Here is a 15,931-nt window from a genome sequence, read left to right on the forward strand (position 1 = left end):
CTCTGGCTCTAATCCCGTGCTTCAAAAAAAAAAAAAAAAAAACCCTCATTGGAATCCATGCGTCCGGCACCCTGCATGTAGATTAGGGGTCCGGACGCATAGATATGGGGGGCGGCCTCTAATGGTCGAGCCGGCCGCCACTGGTTAAAACCCCTTCAGTGACTTACGGTAAGTCACTTACCTTGGGTCAGGCTCCGCCGGCGCCCCCTGCTAAGTTGTGCCCTAGGTGACTGCCTAGGTCGCCTTACTGGGAGCGTGGGCCCTGGGAGCACAAGTGAAGACACCGGCACATCGCACGAATATTAGGGATCTTGTGATAGCACATTATTTTTGTTTTTATGGTTCAAGCGATTCCTGCACAATATCAAACTGAAGGATTTAAATATTATTGCTTTTAATGCACATGTCACTTTTTCACTGATTCACTACTTATTGATTTATAGCACGTGTCACTTTAATGTATTTAATATTTTTGGCATTTGTTTTTTGTATATAATTCACATGCAGCACGTATTTTATTAGGCTTGACATATTATGGGCCACACATTATTGTTTAGTAATACACTGGGTTTTGCCTTAGACACCCATCACAAGCAGCACCACACCCACTACAATTTCTATTATAGGCACACAGTTAACCCTTTGATCACACCTCTTCCCAGCCAGTGCCATCAGTACAGTTACAGTGCATATTTTTAGCACTGATCACTGTATCAGTGTCACTTTTTCCCCCGCAAAGTGTCAGTTAGTGTCCGATTGTCCGACGCAACATCGCAGTCCTGCTATAAGTCACTGATCGCCACCATTACTAGTATAAAAAATAAAAATTCCATAAATATATCCCATAACGTTTGTGTAAACCAGTCATTATACGCTTATTGGGATTTTTGTTAACCAAAAATATGTAGCAGAATACATGTTGGGCTAAATTTATGAAGAAGTTAGATTTTTAAAAAATTTCTTAATGGCTATGTTTTATAGCAGAAAGTAAAAAATATTGTTTTTTAATAAAAAGATTTTCAAAAAAAAAAAAATATTGTCCCCCCCCCCCAAAAAAAAATTGTCGAGATTTTTGTGTTTATAGCACAAAAAAACAGTGGTCATCAAATACCACCAAAAGAAAGCTCTATTTGTGGGAGAAAAAATGTCATAAATTTAATTTGGGTACAGCATTGCATGACCGTGCAATTGTCAGTTAAAGTAACCCAGTGCCATGTCGTCCAAAATTCCCTTTTTTTTTTTTTTCAAAATTGTCAAGATTTTTGTGTTTATAGCGCAAAAAAAAAAAAAAAAAAAAAAACATAGTGGTGATCAAATACCACCAATAGAAAGCTGTATTAGTGGGAAAAAAAATTCATAAATTTTATTTGGGTACAGCATTGCATGACCGTGCAATTGTCAGTTAAAGTAACGCAGTGGCATGTCATCCAAAATTCTCTGGTCATGAAGGGGGGTAAATCTTCCGGAGGTCAAGTGGTTAATGCAAGTTCTTTTATTGCACTTGGACTGTGTGTGTTATTGCCGCCGCACCATTCTGCATCCCGCCTATATGCACACTCTCCCTAGAGTTCAGCTTTAAAAATTCTGATCCAATCAAAAACAAGTTGGTGCAGAATTGATGTCATCGTGATGGGTAGATGAACTCGGCAATTGATGGACACGCTGAAATCTGAGTATTCCTCGGCTTGGGAAAGGGGAATCTTGCAGGAGGCGATGGAGTTAATAAGAAGAGAAAATGTATCTCCTGGCCAAGTTCACTTCTGCCTGCATTATATCAGACCCACAACCGACAAGACAGACGGAAAATGCCTCCCATCTTATCAGAACAGGAGCTAATTATCTCTGTCTCTCTTTTATGGATAATGAATGTAGCATAATCCAGATGTATATTAGGCACCGCTTCAACACTGTAGTTGCAGTAATTAGTCCGTTCCATCTTTTATTGGTTTTGTCACATTTTATTAGATTTGTTCATCTATGGGGATCTTTTTTTATGAGCCTCTGAGCCCGCAAAAATTTAATCTCATGCCCTAAAGAGGTCACGTTTAATAACAGCTGCCCGCTGCTTTACTGGCGGCGGAAAAATGTAACACTATATATGGAAAGGAATGCCCTGGGTAATAAAATGGGGGTCACTCCGCTTTTTCATGGATCATTTGTGACTCCTGTGCTCCCCCCTGCATCAAAAAATCACAAGTCCCAGCAGGACCTTCTACTTTTTGCAGTTTACCTGTAAAGGTTTCAGCTTTACAGACCAACAGACCTAGTTGAAACAGATATCTCCATTTTGTGTATTGGTTGACCAATTCGAATGGCTTCCCATTTGTCCGTAATGTTGGCCCCACACATATCGATCTGATCATACATTCAATCAGTTTAACTAAGTTGAATAAATTTAATAAAAATCTAAAACCAATAACCCTAAAATAAATAGATTTTTCTCTTTCGTTCATTGACGGACACAGCTCTCCATATTCAGAAGCACAGGGTTATATTGCTCCCTACAGGAGTAGAACACTAGGCAGAAAAAAGACTTGGCCACGCCTATAGGCATTCCTAGGTGGTATACATCCCTCTCTCTGCTATAGGCCTTTAGTTTCTTTCTGCCTAGTCAGGAGTAAGGACCTAGTTCCCTGCAGGAATCTCTTGTCCTGGCATTTTTTTCTTTACATTGCATTTTTTTCTCCTGTTTTTTTCCTGTGAGATCTACAATCAATTGCCAGACTGGGCAACGGGCTGGATATCTAGATCCAGTAGTCCCCCCAGTCTGGCTAGCGAGCGTGCGCAGATCAGAGCTCCGTGCTGGGTCAGCCGTGACATAGCCCCACTGGACAGGGGCTGGCCTGCGAGTTAAACACCCCGCGAGGTCGCAGATGACGTCCCCCATCTATTTCTCTGAGTTCATCGACAGACACAGCACTCACCCCTCTAAAGGAGTTTTGATACTTCTAATACTGCTTGTTACTAAACTGAATACCGAGAGCAGAGAGGGGGTGGGGGGATGGGGGGGGGTTCTATACCAGCTGAGGACGGCCCATGGGTGAAGCCAACTGTTTTTTGTTCTGCCTAGTCCTACCCATAGATCATAACCCAATAGTTATGATTTATGGAGAGCTGTGTCCGTCAATGAACTCAGAGAAATGGATTTTATGGTAAGTGAAAAAAATCCTATTATTGAGCTCTCAATTGATTTTAACTCTGACAAGTTGATCAGCCATGGATGAATTTTCTTTATCTTTTCTGATCAGTGAACAAAATACCTATGAAGGGTGCCACTTAAGGCTCCATTAAGTCCTTATCTGCTGTCAGCTGTTGGGAGTGCAAGCATGGAAGAAGCTCATCTTAGCTTTAGGAGTGCAAACAGGAAAGAGAGATAGTCCCGATAGCCGCACATCACACAAAACCCTGTATGGATACTAGGAGTAGCCTCAGGCTAGACTCCACTCAGGCTATGACCACCGACGTGTTTCACTCCGCCCATGGGGCTTAGTCATGGAGTCATGGAAATATCCGTTGATCAAAAATGTTGATCGTATACTGTGGAACAATACCGTTTGTGTTGCCTTGTTTGATTGTCAACCAATAATACAAGGTGTTTCAGTAAACCAGTACAACAATGGGGCAATCTCAGAGTTTGGGTGAGGGTGGGCTATGGGGCTACTGAGGAAAAAGAGGGATAGAGGTAGGGAACTATGGTAGGAATGTCTCAGTGGGGAAGGACGGAAGACGCCCCTCGAGAGAGAAGGTGGGGTGGGGGGAAGAACATCACCCAGCATTTTGTTTTTGGGTTTGGCATTCAGAAGGTTATGGATGAGTTAGCCAGAGTTGTCAGACTTTCTGATTTGTTCATGCATGTCATTTAATGGACATTGATTTCTCATATCACTACACACTGCTCATTGACTGCCCTATCACTACATACTGCTCATTGGCTGCCCTGCAACTACATACTCCTCACTGACTGCCCTATCACTACATACTGTTCACTAACTACCCTATCACTACATACTGCTCACTGACTGTCCTATCACTACACACTGCTCACTGACTGCCCTATCACTACACACTGCTCACTGACTGCCTATCACTACATACTGTTCACTAACTACCCTATCACTACATACTGCTCACTGACTACCCTATCACTACATACTGTTCACTGACTGTTCTGCCACTACATACTGTTCACTAACTACCCTATCACTACATACTGCTCACTGACTACCCTATCACTACATACTGCTCACTGAATGCCCTATCACTACATATTGCTCACTGACTGCCTATCGCTACATACTGTTCACTGACTGTTCTGCCACTACATACTTCTCACTGACTACCTATCACTACATACTGCTCACTGACTACCTATCACTACATACTGTTCACTGACTGTCCTATCACTACATACTGTTCACTGACTGCCCTATCACTACATACTGCTCACTGACTGTTCTGACACTACATACTGTTCACTGACTGCCTTATCACTACCTTCTACTAACTGACTGCTAACTGACTGCCTATCATTACATACTGTTCACTGACTGCCCTGCCAATGCATACTTTTGTATTTCTTTAGCCCCGTAACTACAGCTCTCTTATATATGCTTAACCACTTAAGCCCCGGAGGATTTGGCTGCTAAACGACCAGGGGGTATTTTGCGATTCGGCACTGCGTGACTTTAAAGGACAATTGCGCGGTCGTGCGATGCTGTATCTAAACGAATTTGGCATCCTTTTTTTTCCCATAAACAGAGCTTTCTTTTGGTGGTATTTGATCACCTGTGCGATTTTTTGATCATGCGCTATAAACAAAAAAAGAGCGTCAATTTTGCAAAAATAACAATATTTTTTACATTTTTTTATATGAAATTCCCCCCCAAAAAAATGTAAAAATCAAAATTTTTTAACATTTTCGGCTACAATTAATTGCAAGGCGCACAGCAAAAAATGGTGTCCATAGAAATGTTTTTTTTTGTTGGAACACAGATTGTGAGCCAAATCTCGTCCAACATGAGTATCTGACCTTGCAAATGTTGTATTGACTAAATAGGCACATATTCTCCCAGACACACTACAAAGCTTTCCTGGAAGAGAGTAAGCTTTTAGATCCACATAGGGAGGGGGATAACGTCATAATAGTGCCCATGGTTTTGGCATGGATGGGATGTCCAGCCAGCTCATATAATTGCAATGTTCCAGTTTTTACAAACTTTAGTAAGTACAAAAGGTAGAATCTCCTTGGGGAACAATTGGGCTAGGTCACAAGCTATCTCATACAGATGAATAGAGTACGGAGAAGGTAATTATCAGCAAAGAGGGGGTTGTCACTGTGTTAAAAGGTTCTTTTTAATCGCAAAACTTTTATGTCTGATCAGGAAACGTCTTTAAAGGCTGATTGCCCTTGACAAGCTCAAGGGATCGTTGAAACCTGTGAAATCTACAAGGGCAGCCTAATAAGAGGACAAAGTGTACATTTACATGTTCAGCATAGACATTTCTCTTCTAATAACAGTCTGGAGCCATTTGACCCTCTTAGCGGAGGCTATTAAAACATCCACTTGAGCAGATGATACGAGATAGAGAAATGACTCTCTTCAGCATGAAAATAAATGGTCAGAACCTTCCGGGTTAAAGGAAAAAAAATCATTCATTCCTTGTCAATTTCAAAAGCTGAGCCTTCCATGGCCTACTGGCTTGCCGAAGATACTGGGAATTCTGGTTCTTCAGTGTCTTGTTGGCTAAAGGGGAGCTCTGCTAAATACTTTGCATTTTTGCACTAGACATTAAATACCAGTGTGGTTTAAAAAGACAATGTTTTCTGTTTCAAGGAAAAACCTAGGTGCTTAATTATGAGGGTTTAAATTGCTATATATTTTTTTACTTTTACTGGTTAGATCTCATGTAATCATTATTGGTTTAGTTTGTCAAGCTGCCAGTTGGATACATTAAAAACAGTTCAGTTCCGGTTCCGGGCAGTGACACGCATATGGACCGCACTGTAAGCTTGGGGATGTCCTTTGATATCCTTCCTGTTCCGGGTGCTCATATCGTAGGAGTTTTACTTCAGTAATTGAGACCCGCCCATGGCCCTGCCTTCTCTCGTATCCTCAGCGTATAAAAGATGGACGCTTATCGCAGGCCACACCCCACTGACGACGTCAGCATCTGACGAAACGCGTAGGAGGAGCCTGCGGTGCGTCACGTTGGGTCCACGAGAGAGACGCGGCGGCCATTTTGTCGGCAGGACACGGGTTCCAGGGAAGCTCCGATATATGCCTATCACTTATGCTTGATTACCTGCTCCCAAATGTGAGTTGCCATCTGTTATCTTTTATCAATAAAAGTTTATATACAGTATAACGCTATGGGAGTTGTCCCCTTCCTTTTCCATGTGTTATCATTGGATCGGGATTAAAGCGGGTATTCACTTGCTGACCGGAACCGGAGGAGATTATACAGGCTGATTGTGATCTCTGTTGTGGGGGTCATATTTTTAGGGTAAGAGGCCAATTTATCTTGTGGTGGCGGTTCTCTTCACACATGGGGATCTAAGTTTGAAGTGACCATAGGAGCACTCTGTCCTGTCCTGCTGGGATACTACAATATACAGATTTGGACTGTCTGTTTTTTCTATATATGGACTATGTGGTTCTTCAACTCATTTTTAGAGCTACACCTGCTTTGTTTTTAATTGTTTTTAAGGATCTATATTTCTGATTTATGGATCAATGTGTTGGCAGCTTATTCATTTACATATGTGATTTTATGATTCATCCCAATTCTTTATTTGTGCGCAGCATATTTTTTACAATATCTTGCAGTTAAATACATTGCTGATTTTCTGATCTCTTCATCGTTAGCTTATTTGAGCGGGGTCCTCGTCTCCTCTTGTGTCATATTTGTACTGGTTTGTCTGGTTGCCTGTGTGGTTTTATTTAAAGAGAATCAGTCGTTTTGCTAATTCCGGGTAATGTGCTAGGTTCTATTGATAGCCCCCTTGTTCCTCTGATACTCACCTTAGGGACACTAAGCCGTCCTTCTCCATTTGTCTTCAGGAGCTCTTTGGAAAATACAATGCTTCCAGGTATGGGTGAGGAAGTAACTTCCACCTCTTTCTGCCAGGATGCATTTCTCGGCCCATAAATAGCCAGTGTCAACGTACCGAGTCTGTCCTGTGAGAGAGAGGAGAAGCTCTTTAACCCTGTGTAACATGGAGCTTACACGGTAGTTAGGTTCTCTTGAGAGCTCCTGTGCACCTCTGATGCTCTTCTTATCGACACTAAGCCACCCTTCTCTATTTGTCTTCAGGAGCCCTTCTGGAAATACCATGCTTCTGGGTATGGGGTAGGATATAACTTCCACCACTTTCTGCCAGGATGTATCGCTCGGCCCATGAGCGATAAATCTCAAAGCCCCGAGAATGTCATGCAAGAGTGGGGAGAAGCTCTTTAACCCTGTGAAACATGAAGCTTACACAGTGATTAGGTTCTCTTGATGGCCCCCTTGCTCCTCTGATGCTCTCCTTTTCGACATTAAACTGCCCTTCTCCGTTTGTCCTTAGGAGCCCTTTGGGAAATTCCATGCTTTTGGAAATGGGGGGAGGAAATAACCTCCAAATCTTTCTCCCAGGATGTAGTGCTCAACCCATGAGCGGTCAGACTCAACTCCCTGAGACTCACACAACAGAGTGGAGAAGCTCTTTAACCCTGTGTAACAAGGAGCTAGTACAGTGGTTAGGTTCTCTTGATGGCTCCCTTGGTCCTCTGATGCTCTCCCTATCGACACTAAGCAGCCCTTTTCTATTTGTCTTCAGGACCCCCTCTGGAAATAACAAGCTTCTAGGTATGGCTGAAGAAGTAACCCCCACCTCTTTCTGCCTTGTTGTAGTTCTTTCCCCATTAATGGTCAATCTCAACTCACCAAAACTGTCATGCGAGAGAGGGGGAGGATCTTTAACCCTGTGTAACATGGAGCTTACACAGTGGTTATTTTCTCTTCATAGCCCCATTGCTCCTCTGATGCTCTTCTTATTCGCAAGTCGGATCATCCTGATCCGAATTGCGGTGCGACTTCCATTCAAATCAATAGGCTCCCATAGGGAACCATTGATTTTGAATGGAGGCAGAAATAACACTGCTAAAAGCAACGTGGCCAAACGTGCAATAACGCCAATGGAAAAAGCTACTGAAAGCACGTTTAACAGCTTCTTTTTCCCGGCGTCAGAACTAGCTTTGCAGCACGTTTTTTCTAACGTCCCGTGTACATGGAGCCTTACAGACAGAAGTTCATTCCTTTGATCTAAAACATTGTGTTTAGAGCCGGTTCACACAGGCGCGACCCCGACTTGCCGGGGCGACCTGTGAAGTCACGGTGGGCAGCTCGCACCGTGACCTCGGAGCGGCCGGCACGGACTTCATATCATTGAAGTCAATGCAGGTCGCTCCAGGTCGCCCCAAAGAAGCTCAGGACCCTTTTTCTAAGTCGGAGCGACTAGTGTCGCTCCTATTAGAACGGGTCCTGTGCTACTCTATGGCAGGCGACTCACGGCGACTTGTCAGGCGACCAGGTCGCCTGACAAGTCGCCCCAGTGTGAACGGGGTCTTATAGTTTGCAGCCCTAACAAGGTTGATAAACATTTACTGGAGGCTCTTTTTTTTGGACAGCTGTGAGTGAGCAGAGAATGGCTCTGTATGAATCGAGGAAATGCCTTTTAAGATCGTGGGGGGGGGATCGAGATTTTTTAGCGATTAATCCGGCAGCTCTACCTGAATGCAGTGCTCACTCCATGAGTGGCGAATCTTAGCACCCCAACTCTGTCATGTAAGAGAGGGCAGCAGCTCTTTAACCCTGTGTAATATGAAGCTTGCACAGCATGGCCATAGAAGATGAATGAGTGGTGGGGTACCTTTTTATTATTCATGAGGGTAGGTTCATTAAGCTTTCAAGAGAACCTGTCACTTTTCCATACATGATACAGGTTAGCTATCCACTCTACTGCGGATTTCTTCACTGCACTTCCCCACTGCTCTGTTTGCCTGCAGGAGCCTTGTAAACTATCCGGTACCTCCAGGTTTGGAATAAAATGTGACTCATGTTCCTTCCACAATGTAGTGCTTGATGCCTGAACAACCAATCACGAGGCTCCAGTGCGGGTGGAGGGAAGGTCATTAACACTGTAAAATTCAAGAGATTTTGTTGGAGCTCCAGAGGTTGAATGTTGCAGTAGAACAACGAATAGCAGGAACAGCACCGGCACACTTCAAATTCACTAGGAGTCAGCAGGAGCCATGCTGCATGTGTGCCTACCTGCCCCTGACATCTATGACGTAATGACAAGGAGACAAGCTCCCACCTAGCCTCTAATCCAGGGATCTTCAAACTACGGCCCTCCAGCCTTTGCAGAACTACACATCCCATGAGGCATTGTAATACTCTGACATTCACAGACATGACTAGGCATGATGGGAATTGCCGTTCCTGAACAATTGGAGGGCCATAATTTGGAGACCCTTGGTCTAAGCTTTTAAATTTTCCCACGTCTATGACCTCCATTTCGGAAAGGGTTATTCTTCTGAAATTGCTCTAGGAAGATGCTATGTGGTCAGATTGTCTGCAGACTGTACTTTTAACCCCCCGTTCACACTGGGGCGACCTGTCAGGCGACCTGGTCGCCTGACAGGTCGCCGTAGGTCGTCTGGCATTCAGAAGCTATGGACCCGTTCTAATAGGAGCGACACAAGTCGCTCCGACTTAGAAAAAGGGTCCGGAGCTTCTTTGGGGCAACCCGGAGCGACCTGCATAGACTTCAATGTTATGAAGTCCGTTCCAGCCGCTCCGAGGGCGCGGTGCGAGCAGCGCGCTGCGACCTGTGAGGTCGTCTGGGGAAGTAGCGTCGCCCCAGTGTGAACGGGGCCTTAGAATCACTATATAACTTTCCTTGTACAACGTTTACTCGCCAGATGATATAATGTTGCTTGTGGCGGCCTAATTAACGTATATCACATTGTTACCAAACAATAGCCTACGGCAATGTAATTAAAACGGATAAATATTAGATAACAATACCAGTTAATGAACTCATTCTTGAGGATTTTTACTTTTTCATTATATTAAACTGTAATTTAATTATAGCGCTGACTGTTCATTTTCCCTTTTTTTTTCCTTCGCTAGAGGCATTTTATAATGGTAATATATACTGGCATAATAGATGTAACCCGTTTGTCTCATCAACCAGCTAATCTTGGCCAGAAAAAGTCACAATTGCTGTATTTGTGGCCAGTGACTGATTGTCCTAGGGGTTCAGCCGGTCTCTGCATTCTTTTTTAAGTCAAATAATGTTCATTAAGCTTTAGTCAAACAACTAAACATACAAGAAAAAATTAGAACACAGTTCATCCCTTATACAAGACCGTAATAAACTCAGATGTTACCAATGTGAAATAACATTACAATTCAGGTCTCTAAATACTTACTGTTGTCACAGATCTCTAGTGCATTGATAGGCTGCATTCTCACTGGTCTCTAGTGATTGGATAGGCTGCAGTCTAAGTGATGTCACCAATTTCTAGTGAATTGATAGACTACATTCTAAGTAATGTCACTAGTCTCTAACTATTGGATAGGCTGCATTCTCAGTAAAGTCATGGTCTCTGATGATTTGATAGGTTACATTCTAAGTATGTTACTAGTCTCAAGTGAATTGATAGGCTGAATTCTCAGTGATGTCACTGATCTCTAAAAATTGAATAGGCTGCATTCTCAGTGATGTCCTCAATCTCTAGTGATTGGATAGGCTGCATTCTCAGTGATGTCACCAATCTCTAGTGAATTGATAGGCTGCATTCTCAGCGATGTCACCAATCTCTAGTGAATTGATAGGCTGCATTCTCAGTGATGTCACTAATCTATAGTGAATTGATAGGCTGCATTCTCAGAGATGTCACCAATCTCTAGTGAATTGATAGGCTGCATTCTCAGTGATGTCACCAATCTCTAGTGAATTAATAGGCTGCATTTTTAGTGATGTCACCAATCTCTAGTGAATTGATAGGCTGCATTCTCAGTGATGTCACCAATCTCTAGTGAATTGATAGGCTGCATTCTCAGAGATGTCACCAATCTCTAGTGAATTGATAGGCTGCATTCTCAGTGATGTCACCAATCTCTAGTGAATTGATAGGCTGCATTCTCAGTGATGTCACCAATCTCTAGTGAATCGATAGGCTGAATCTTCAGTGATGTCACTAATCTCTAGTGAATTGATAGGCTGCATTTTCAGTGATCTTTGATCTCTAAAGATTGGATAGGCTGCGTTCTCCATGATGTCACTGATTTGTTCTAGATCCAACCTCCATCTGTCTTCTGTGGCAAGCTAAAAACCTAAACTCCAGGCGTTACCTTTTTATTTGGTCTAAAAGGTTCAGGTTTCTGTCCATATTTTAGACCTACCTGTGTCCTTATTTGATAAATCTTCACTTTCTGTCTATTTGTCTTAACCAAGACTAGACTATAGGCTCGTACACACTATAAGAAAATTGGGCGAGAATTTTTGTCCAAAGAACTTTTGTACAATTTTTGTATAGTGTGTACACAACTTTTGACAGCCAATTCCAACTTTTGGTACCAAAATTCCCAAAGAGGCAAACTCCACAATTTTTCTTATATCGGATCAGAATGAACTATTTTAGTTTAATGTGCGCCATTTTCATACGTTTTTCGTACAAGAAAAATCAGAAAAAGACTGCGCATGATCAGAAACAATAAATAACAACAAAAATAGCCTTTGTCGTATGAGAATTTTCCTACAAATTTTTTGTCATCGGTTTAAATTTGCTGTGAAACAACGAGGAAAATCAGGCGATCGTTTGTCCGATTTTCTTACACTGCATCATATATGTTACTTTTTATTTTGCCAGACTATTCATTTCAGCAGCCCTCTTACCATAAAATTATTTGTGCATTTAATGTATTGTGTGCATGGTGTTTACCTGTAAAAGCCTCCCTTGTGTAGATATCCAAAAACCCTGAAAATGCAGCTGGGTGCCGCTGTCTTAGATACACACTCTATTTACCACTGACAGGAGTGCTTATAATGATCAGCTTTTATTTATTTAGGTAAAACTTTTATCCCAAAATAAAAAAATATGTTGCTGTAACCGCAATGTGAGCTGGAGTTTGGCTTTAATTTGTTGGTATATGTAAATCTGCTAGTATATGTAACACCCCCCCCCCCCCCCCCCCCAGACAGACAATGCTGCTTTCCAGAGGTGCCTCCTATACTCTTTCATCCAGAGTGGGGGAACTGTAATACAGGTGGTGTGTTAAGCCCTGTACACACGTACTGATTGTCAGCCGTAAATATTCGGCCGATGACCGATCGGCCGATTGTAGGCTTGTTAGTATGATGCTTCCGACAGCCGACAGCGCATTTTCGGCCGAACAGAATCTGTCGTGCAGGCATTAAAATTTTTGTTGGCCAACACCAGAATGGCCGATTGTTCGCCAGTCAGTACAGATTTCGGCCGACAGACAGCAGATTAGCAAGACTGGGCATGCTCAGAAAAGAAAAAAGACAAGGAAAGTGAACCATCACATGACATCACTTCTGCAGTCGGCTGTTGTTGGCCGACAAAATTCGTGTGCATTCTTTTGCAGTTTTCAACAGACACGACAGCCCTGGACAAAAGACGGCCGATCGTTAGGCCGACGATCAGTATGTGTGTACGAGGCTTTACTGGCAAAATCACCAGGCGAAAACAGAGGGAGAAAGACTTAAATTGGTTACTAACCCACTATACTGTGATCATGCCAACCCCACATAACGCTGTGTCCCTGTGCCTGTGCTGTATAAAAAAATGCAGATTATAACTTATATCAGAGCGTCTCCCGGCGCTCACGTGACTCCTTGGCTCTCTCCTTTGCCCAGCTGGCGGCTATAGCGGGCGGGGCCGAACAGTGCTGCTGATGTCAGCTGAGGAGGAGAGAGATCCGAGGAGTCACGTGAGCGCAGAGAGACGCTCTGATAAAGATATAATCAGCATCTTTTTTGTACAGCACAGGCACAGGGACACATAGGGGATGGCATGCTTATACTCTAGATATGAGATCAGCAGGAGGGGAGGATCGTGGAGTGGACGGAGCTGACAGGCAGGGAGTGGAGGGGGGGGGGGGGGGATGAGGACACAGGAGAGTAAAGAGGAGAGCTGCGGATGACGGAGGCATGTAAACTGATCACGGTGTCAGGGGTCACCAGCAGCCATGATAAACCGTGGTCAGTTTACAGGGGGGTGGGCAGAACCAGGCAGGATCAGCCAGGTATGGGGGGCCAAATTACACAGCACAAGCACTGTGCTGTGTAACATGTTTTTTAGGGAACAGGATCCATTTTTTTTTTTTTTATTAAGGATAACAAACACATACAAAACAAAAAGAAAACTAATGCAGCCACCACATCAATGATTGTTAAGCTGCAATATATTACAATTTTGGTTTTAATACTGCTTAAGTCACAGTGTTGCCCATAATGGCTTTTTGGGATAATGCACTCATTTTTCTTTGCACTAAAAAAAAAAAAAAAAAAAAAAGGAAGCATTTCATTGGCTGCCATAGGTGACATCTGACTTTCAGAAAGTCCAAGCCAATGTCATTTCTTGACCAGTTCAAGAAATAGGTACAGACAAATCTTGGTGATGGAATCTGTTGAGTGCACTAATTTTCTGTCTTTGTCTCATTTGTTTTCTATGTCTTCTGTAGGTTTGCCACCAAAGAGAGGAGTGGCCTCCTGCTTTACAATGGGCGACTGAATGAAAAGCATGACTTCATTGCGGTGGAGATCCACGACGGGCAGGTGCAGCTGAAATATTCCACAGGTTTGTGCATGGTTCATATTAGTGGGATTGGAGGACCTGCATGTATGTCTGGGTCCTTACATTTGTTGGCAGTGATAACACTGTTATGTTCTCAGTGATGCACCTAACTGATGAGCTGCATTCTCAGTGATGTCACTTGCTTCTAGTGATTGGATAGTCTGCACTCCCAGTGAGGTCACTGGTCTCCAATAATTGAGAAGGCTACATTCTCAGTGATGTCACTGGCTTCTAGTGATTGGATAGTCTGCACTCCCAGTGAGGTCACTGGTCTCCAGTAATTGGGAAGGCTACATTCTCAGTGATGTCACTGGCTTCTAGTGATTGGATAGTCTGCACTCCCAGTGAGGTCACTGGTCTCCAGTAATTGAGTAGGCTACATTCTCAGTGATGTCACTGGCTTCTAGTGATTGGATAGTCTGCACTCCCAGTGAGGTCACTAGTCTCCAGTAATTGAGAAGGCTACATTCTCAGTGGTGTCACTGGCATTTAGTGATTGGATAAGCTGCACTCCCAGTGAGGTCACTGGTCTCCAGTAATTGGGAAGGCTACATTCTCAGTGATGCCACTGGCTTCTAGTGATTGGATAGTCTGCACTCCCAGTGAGGTCACTGGTCTCCAGTAATTGAGAAGGCTACATTCTTAGTGGTGTCACTGGCTTCTAGTGATTGGATAGTCTGCACTCCCAGTGAGGTCACTGGTCTCCAGTAATTGAGAAGGCTACATTCTCAGTGGTGTCACTGGCATTTAGTGATTGGATAAGCTGCACTCCCAGTGAGGTCACTGGTCTCCAGTAATTGGGAAGGCTACATTCTCAGTGATGCCACTGGCTTCTAGTGATTGGATAGTCTGCACTCCCAGTGAGGTCACTGGTCTCCAGTAATTGGGAAGGCCACATTCTCAGTGGTGTCACTGGCTTTTAGTGATTGGATAAGCTGCACTCCCAGTGAGGTCACTGGTCTCCAGTAATTGGGAAGGCCACATTCTCAGTGCTGTCACTGGCTTCTAGTGATTGGATAGTCTGCACTCCCAGTAAGGTCACTGGTCTTTAGTGAACTGGGTGATGTCATCATCGTATAATGAATGGATAGACTACATCCTCAGTGATGTCACTGGCTTCTAGTGATTGGATAGTCTGCACTCCCAGTGAGGTCACTGGTCTTTAGTGAACTAGATGATGTCATAATCGTATAATGAATGGATAGACTACATTCTCAGTGATATCACTGGTCTCTGTTGAATGGATAGGCTACATTCCCAGTGATATCCCAGCTTCCTAGTAGATGGATAGGGCTACCTTCTTAGTGGTGTCACTAGTTTCTAGCAATTGGATGGGCACGTTCCCAGTGAGTTGACTGGTCTCTAGTTAAGCTAGATAGGCTCTTTTCAAGGTAATATCACTGTCTTTAGTCAAAGGGTAGGCTACATTGTCATTTATGTAATTGGTTTCTAGTGAATGGATAGGATACATTCTCTGTAAAGTCACTGGTCACGATTGAATGGATAGGTTGCATTCTCAGTGTTATCACCAGTCTCTAAATGAATGAGACTGTATTCTTAGCCATCAGTCTACAGTTTTTGGATAGACTGCTTTCTTACTGATGTCACTGGCTAGTGATTGGATAGGCTGCATTCCCAGTGATGTCACCAGTCTCCAGTGAATGCATAAGCTCCATTAATGATCAATGATGTCACCAGTCTGTAGTGAAAGGATAGGCTACATTTTTAGTGTCATCACCAGTCTCCAAAGGACTTTGGTTGTATTCTAGTAAATGGATGGGCTGCATTGTCAGTGAGGTTACCAGTCTCTAGTGAATGGATAGGCTGCATTCCAAGTGAGGTCACTGGTCTCCAGTAATTGAGAAGGCTACATTCTCAGTGATGTTACTGGCTTCTAGTATTTGGATAGGCTATACTCCAAGTGATGTCACTGGTCTCCAGTAATTGGGAAGGCTACATTCTCAGTGATGTCACTGGCTTCTAGTGATTGGATAGTCTGCACTCCCAGTGAGTTCACTGGTCTCCAGTAATTGAGAAGACTACATTCTCAGTGATGTCAC

General features: G+C 43.4%; 1 protein-coding gene across 1 annotated transcript in view; it reads left to right on the forward strand.

Moving 5' to 3' along the window:
- CELSR3 (cadherin EGF LAG seven-pass G-type receptor 3) overlaps positions 1-15,931 on the forward strand; it is a 305,191-nt gene that overhangs the window by 184,047 nt on the left and 105,213 nt on the right. The window contains exon 4 of the mRNA XM_082265193.1: positions 13,759-13,874. Coding sequence (XP_082121319.1) covers positions 13,759-13,874 — 116 coding nt within the window. The remainder of the gene's footprint in view (positions 1-13,758; positions 13,875-15,931) is intronic.

This window comes from Pelophylax lessonae (genome assembly GCF_965119305.1).
Source record: "Pelophylax lessonae genome assembly, chromosome: 8".
NCBI classification, from domain to species: domain Eukaryota; kingdom Metazoa; phylum Chordata; class Amphibia; order Anura; family Ranidae; genus Pelophylax; species Pelophylax lessonae.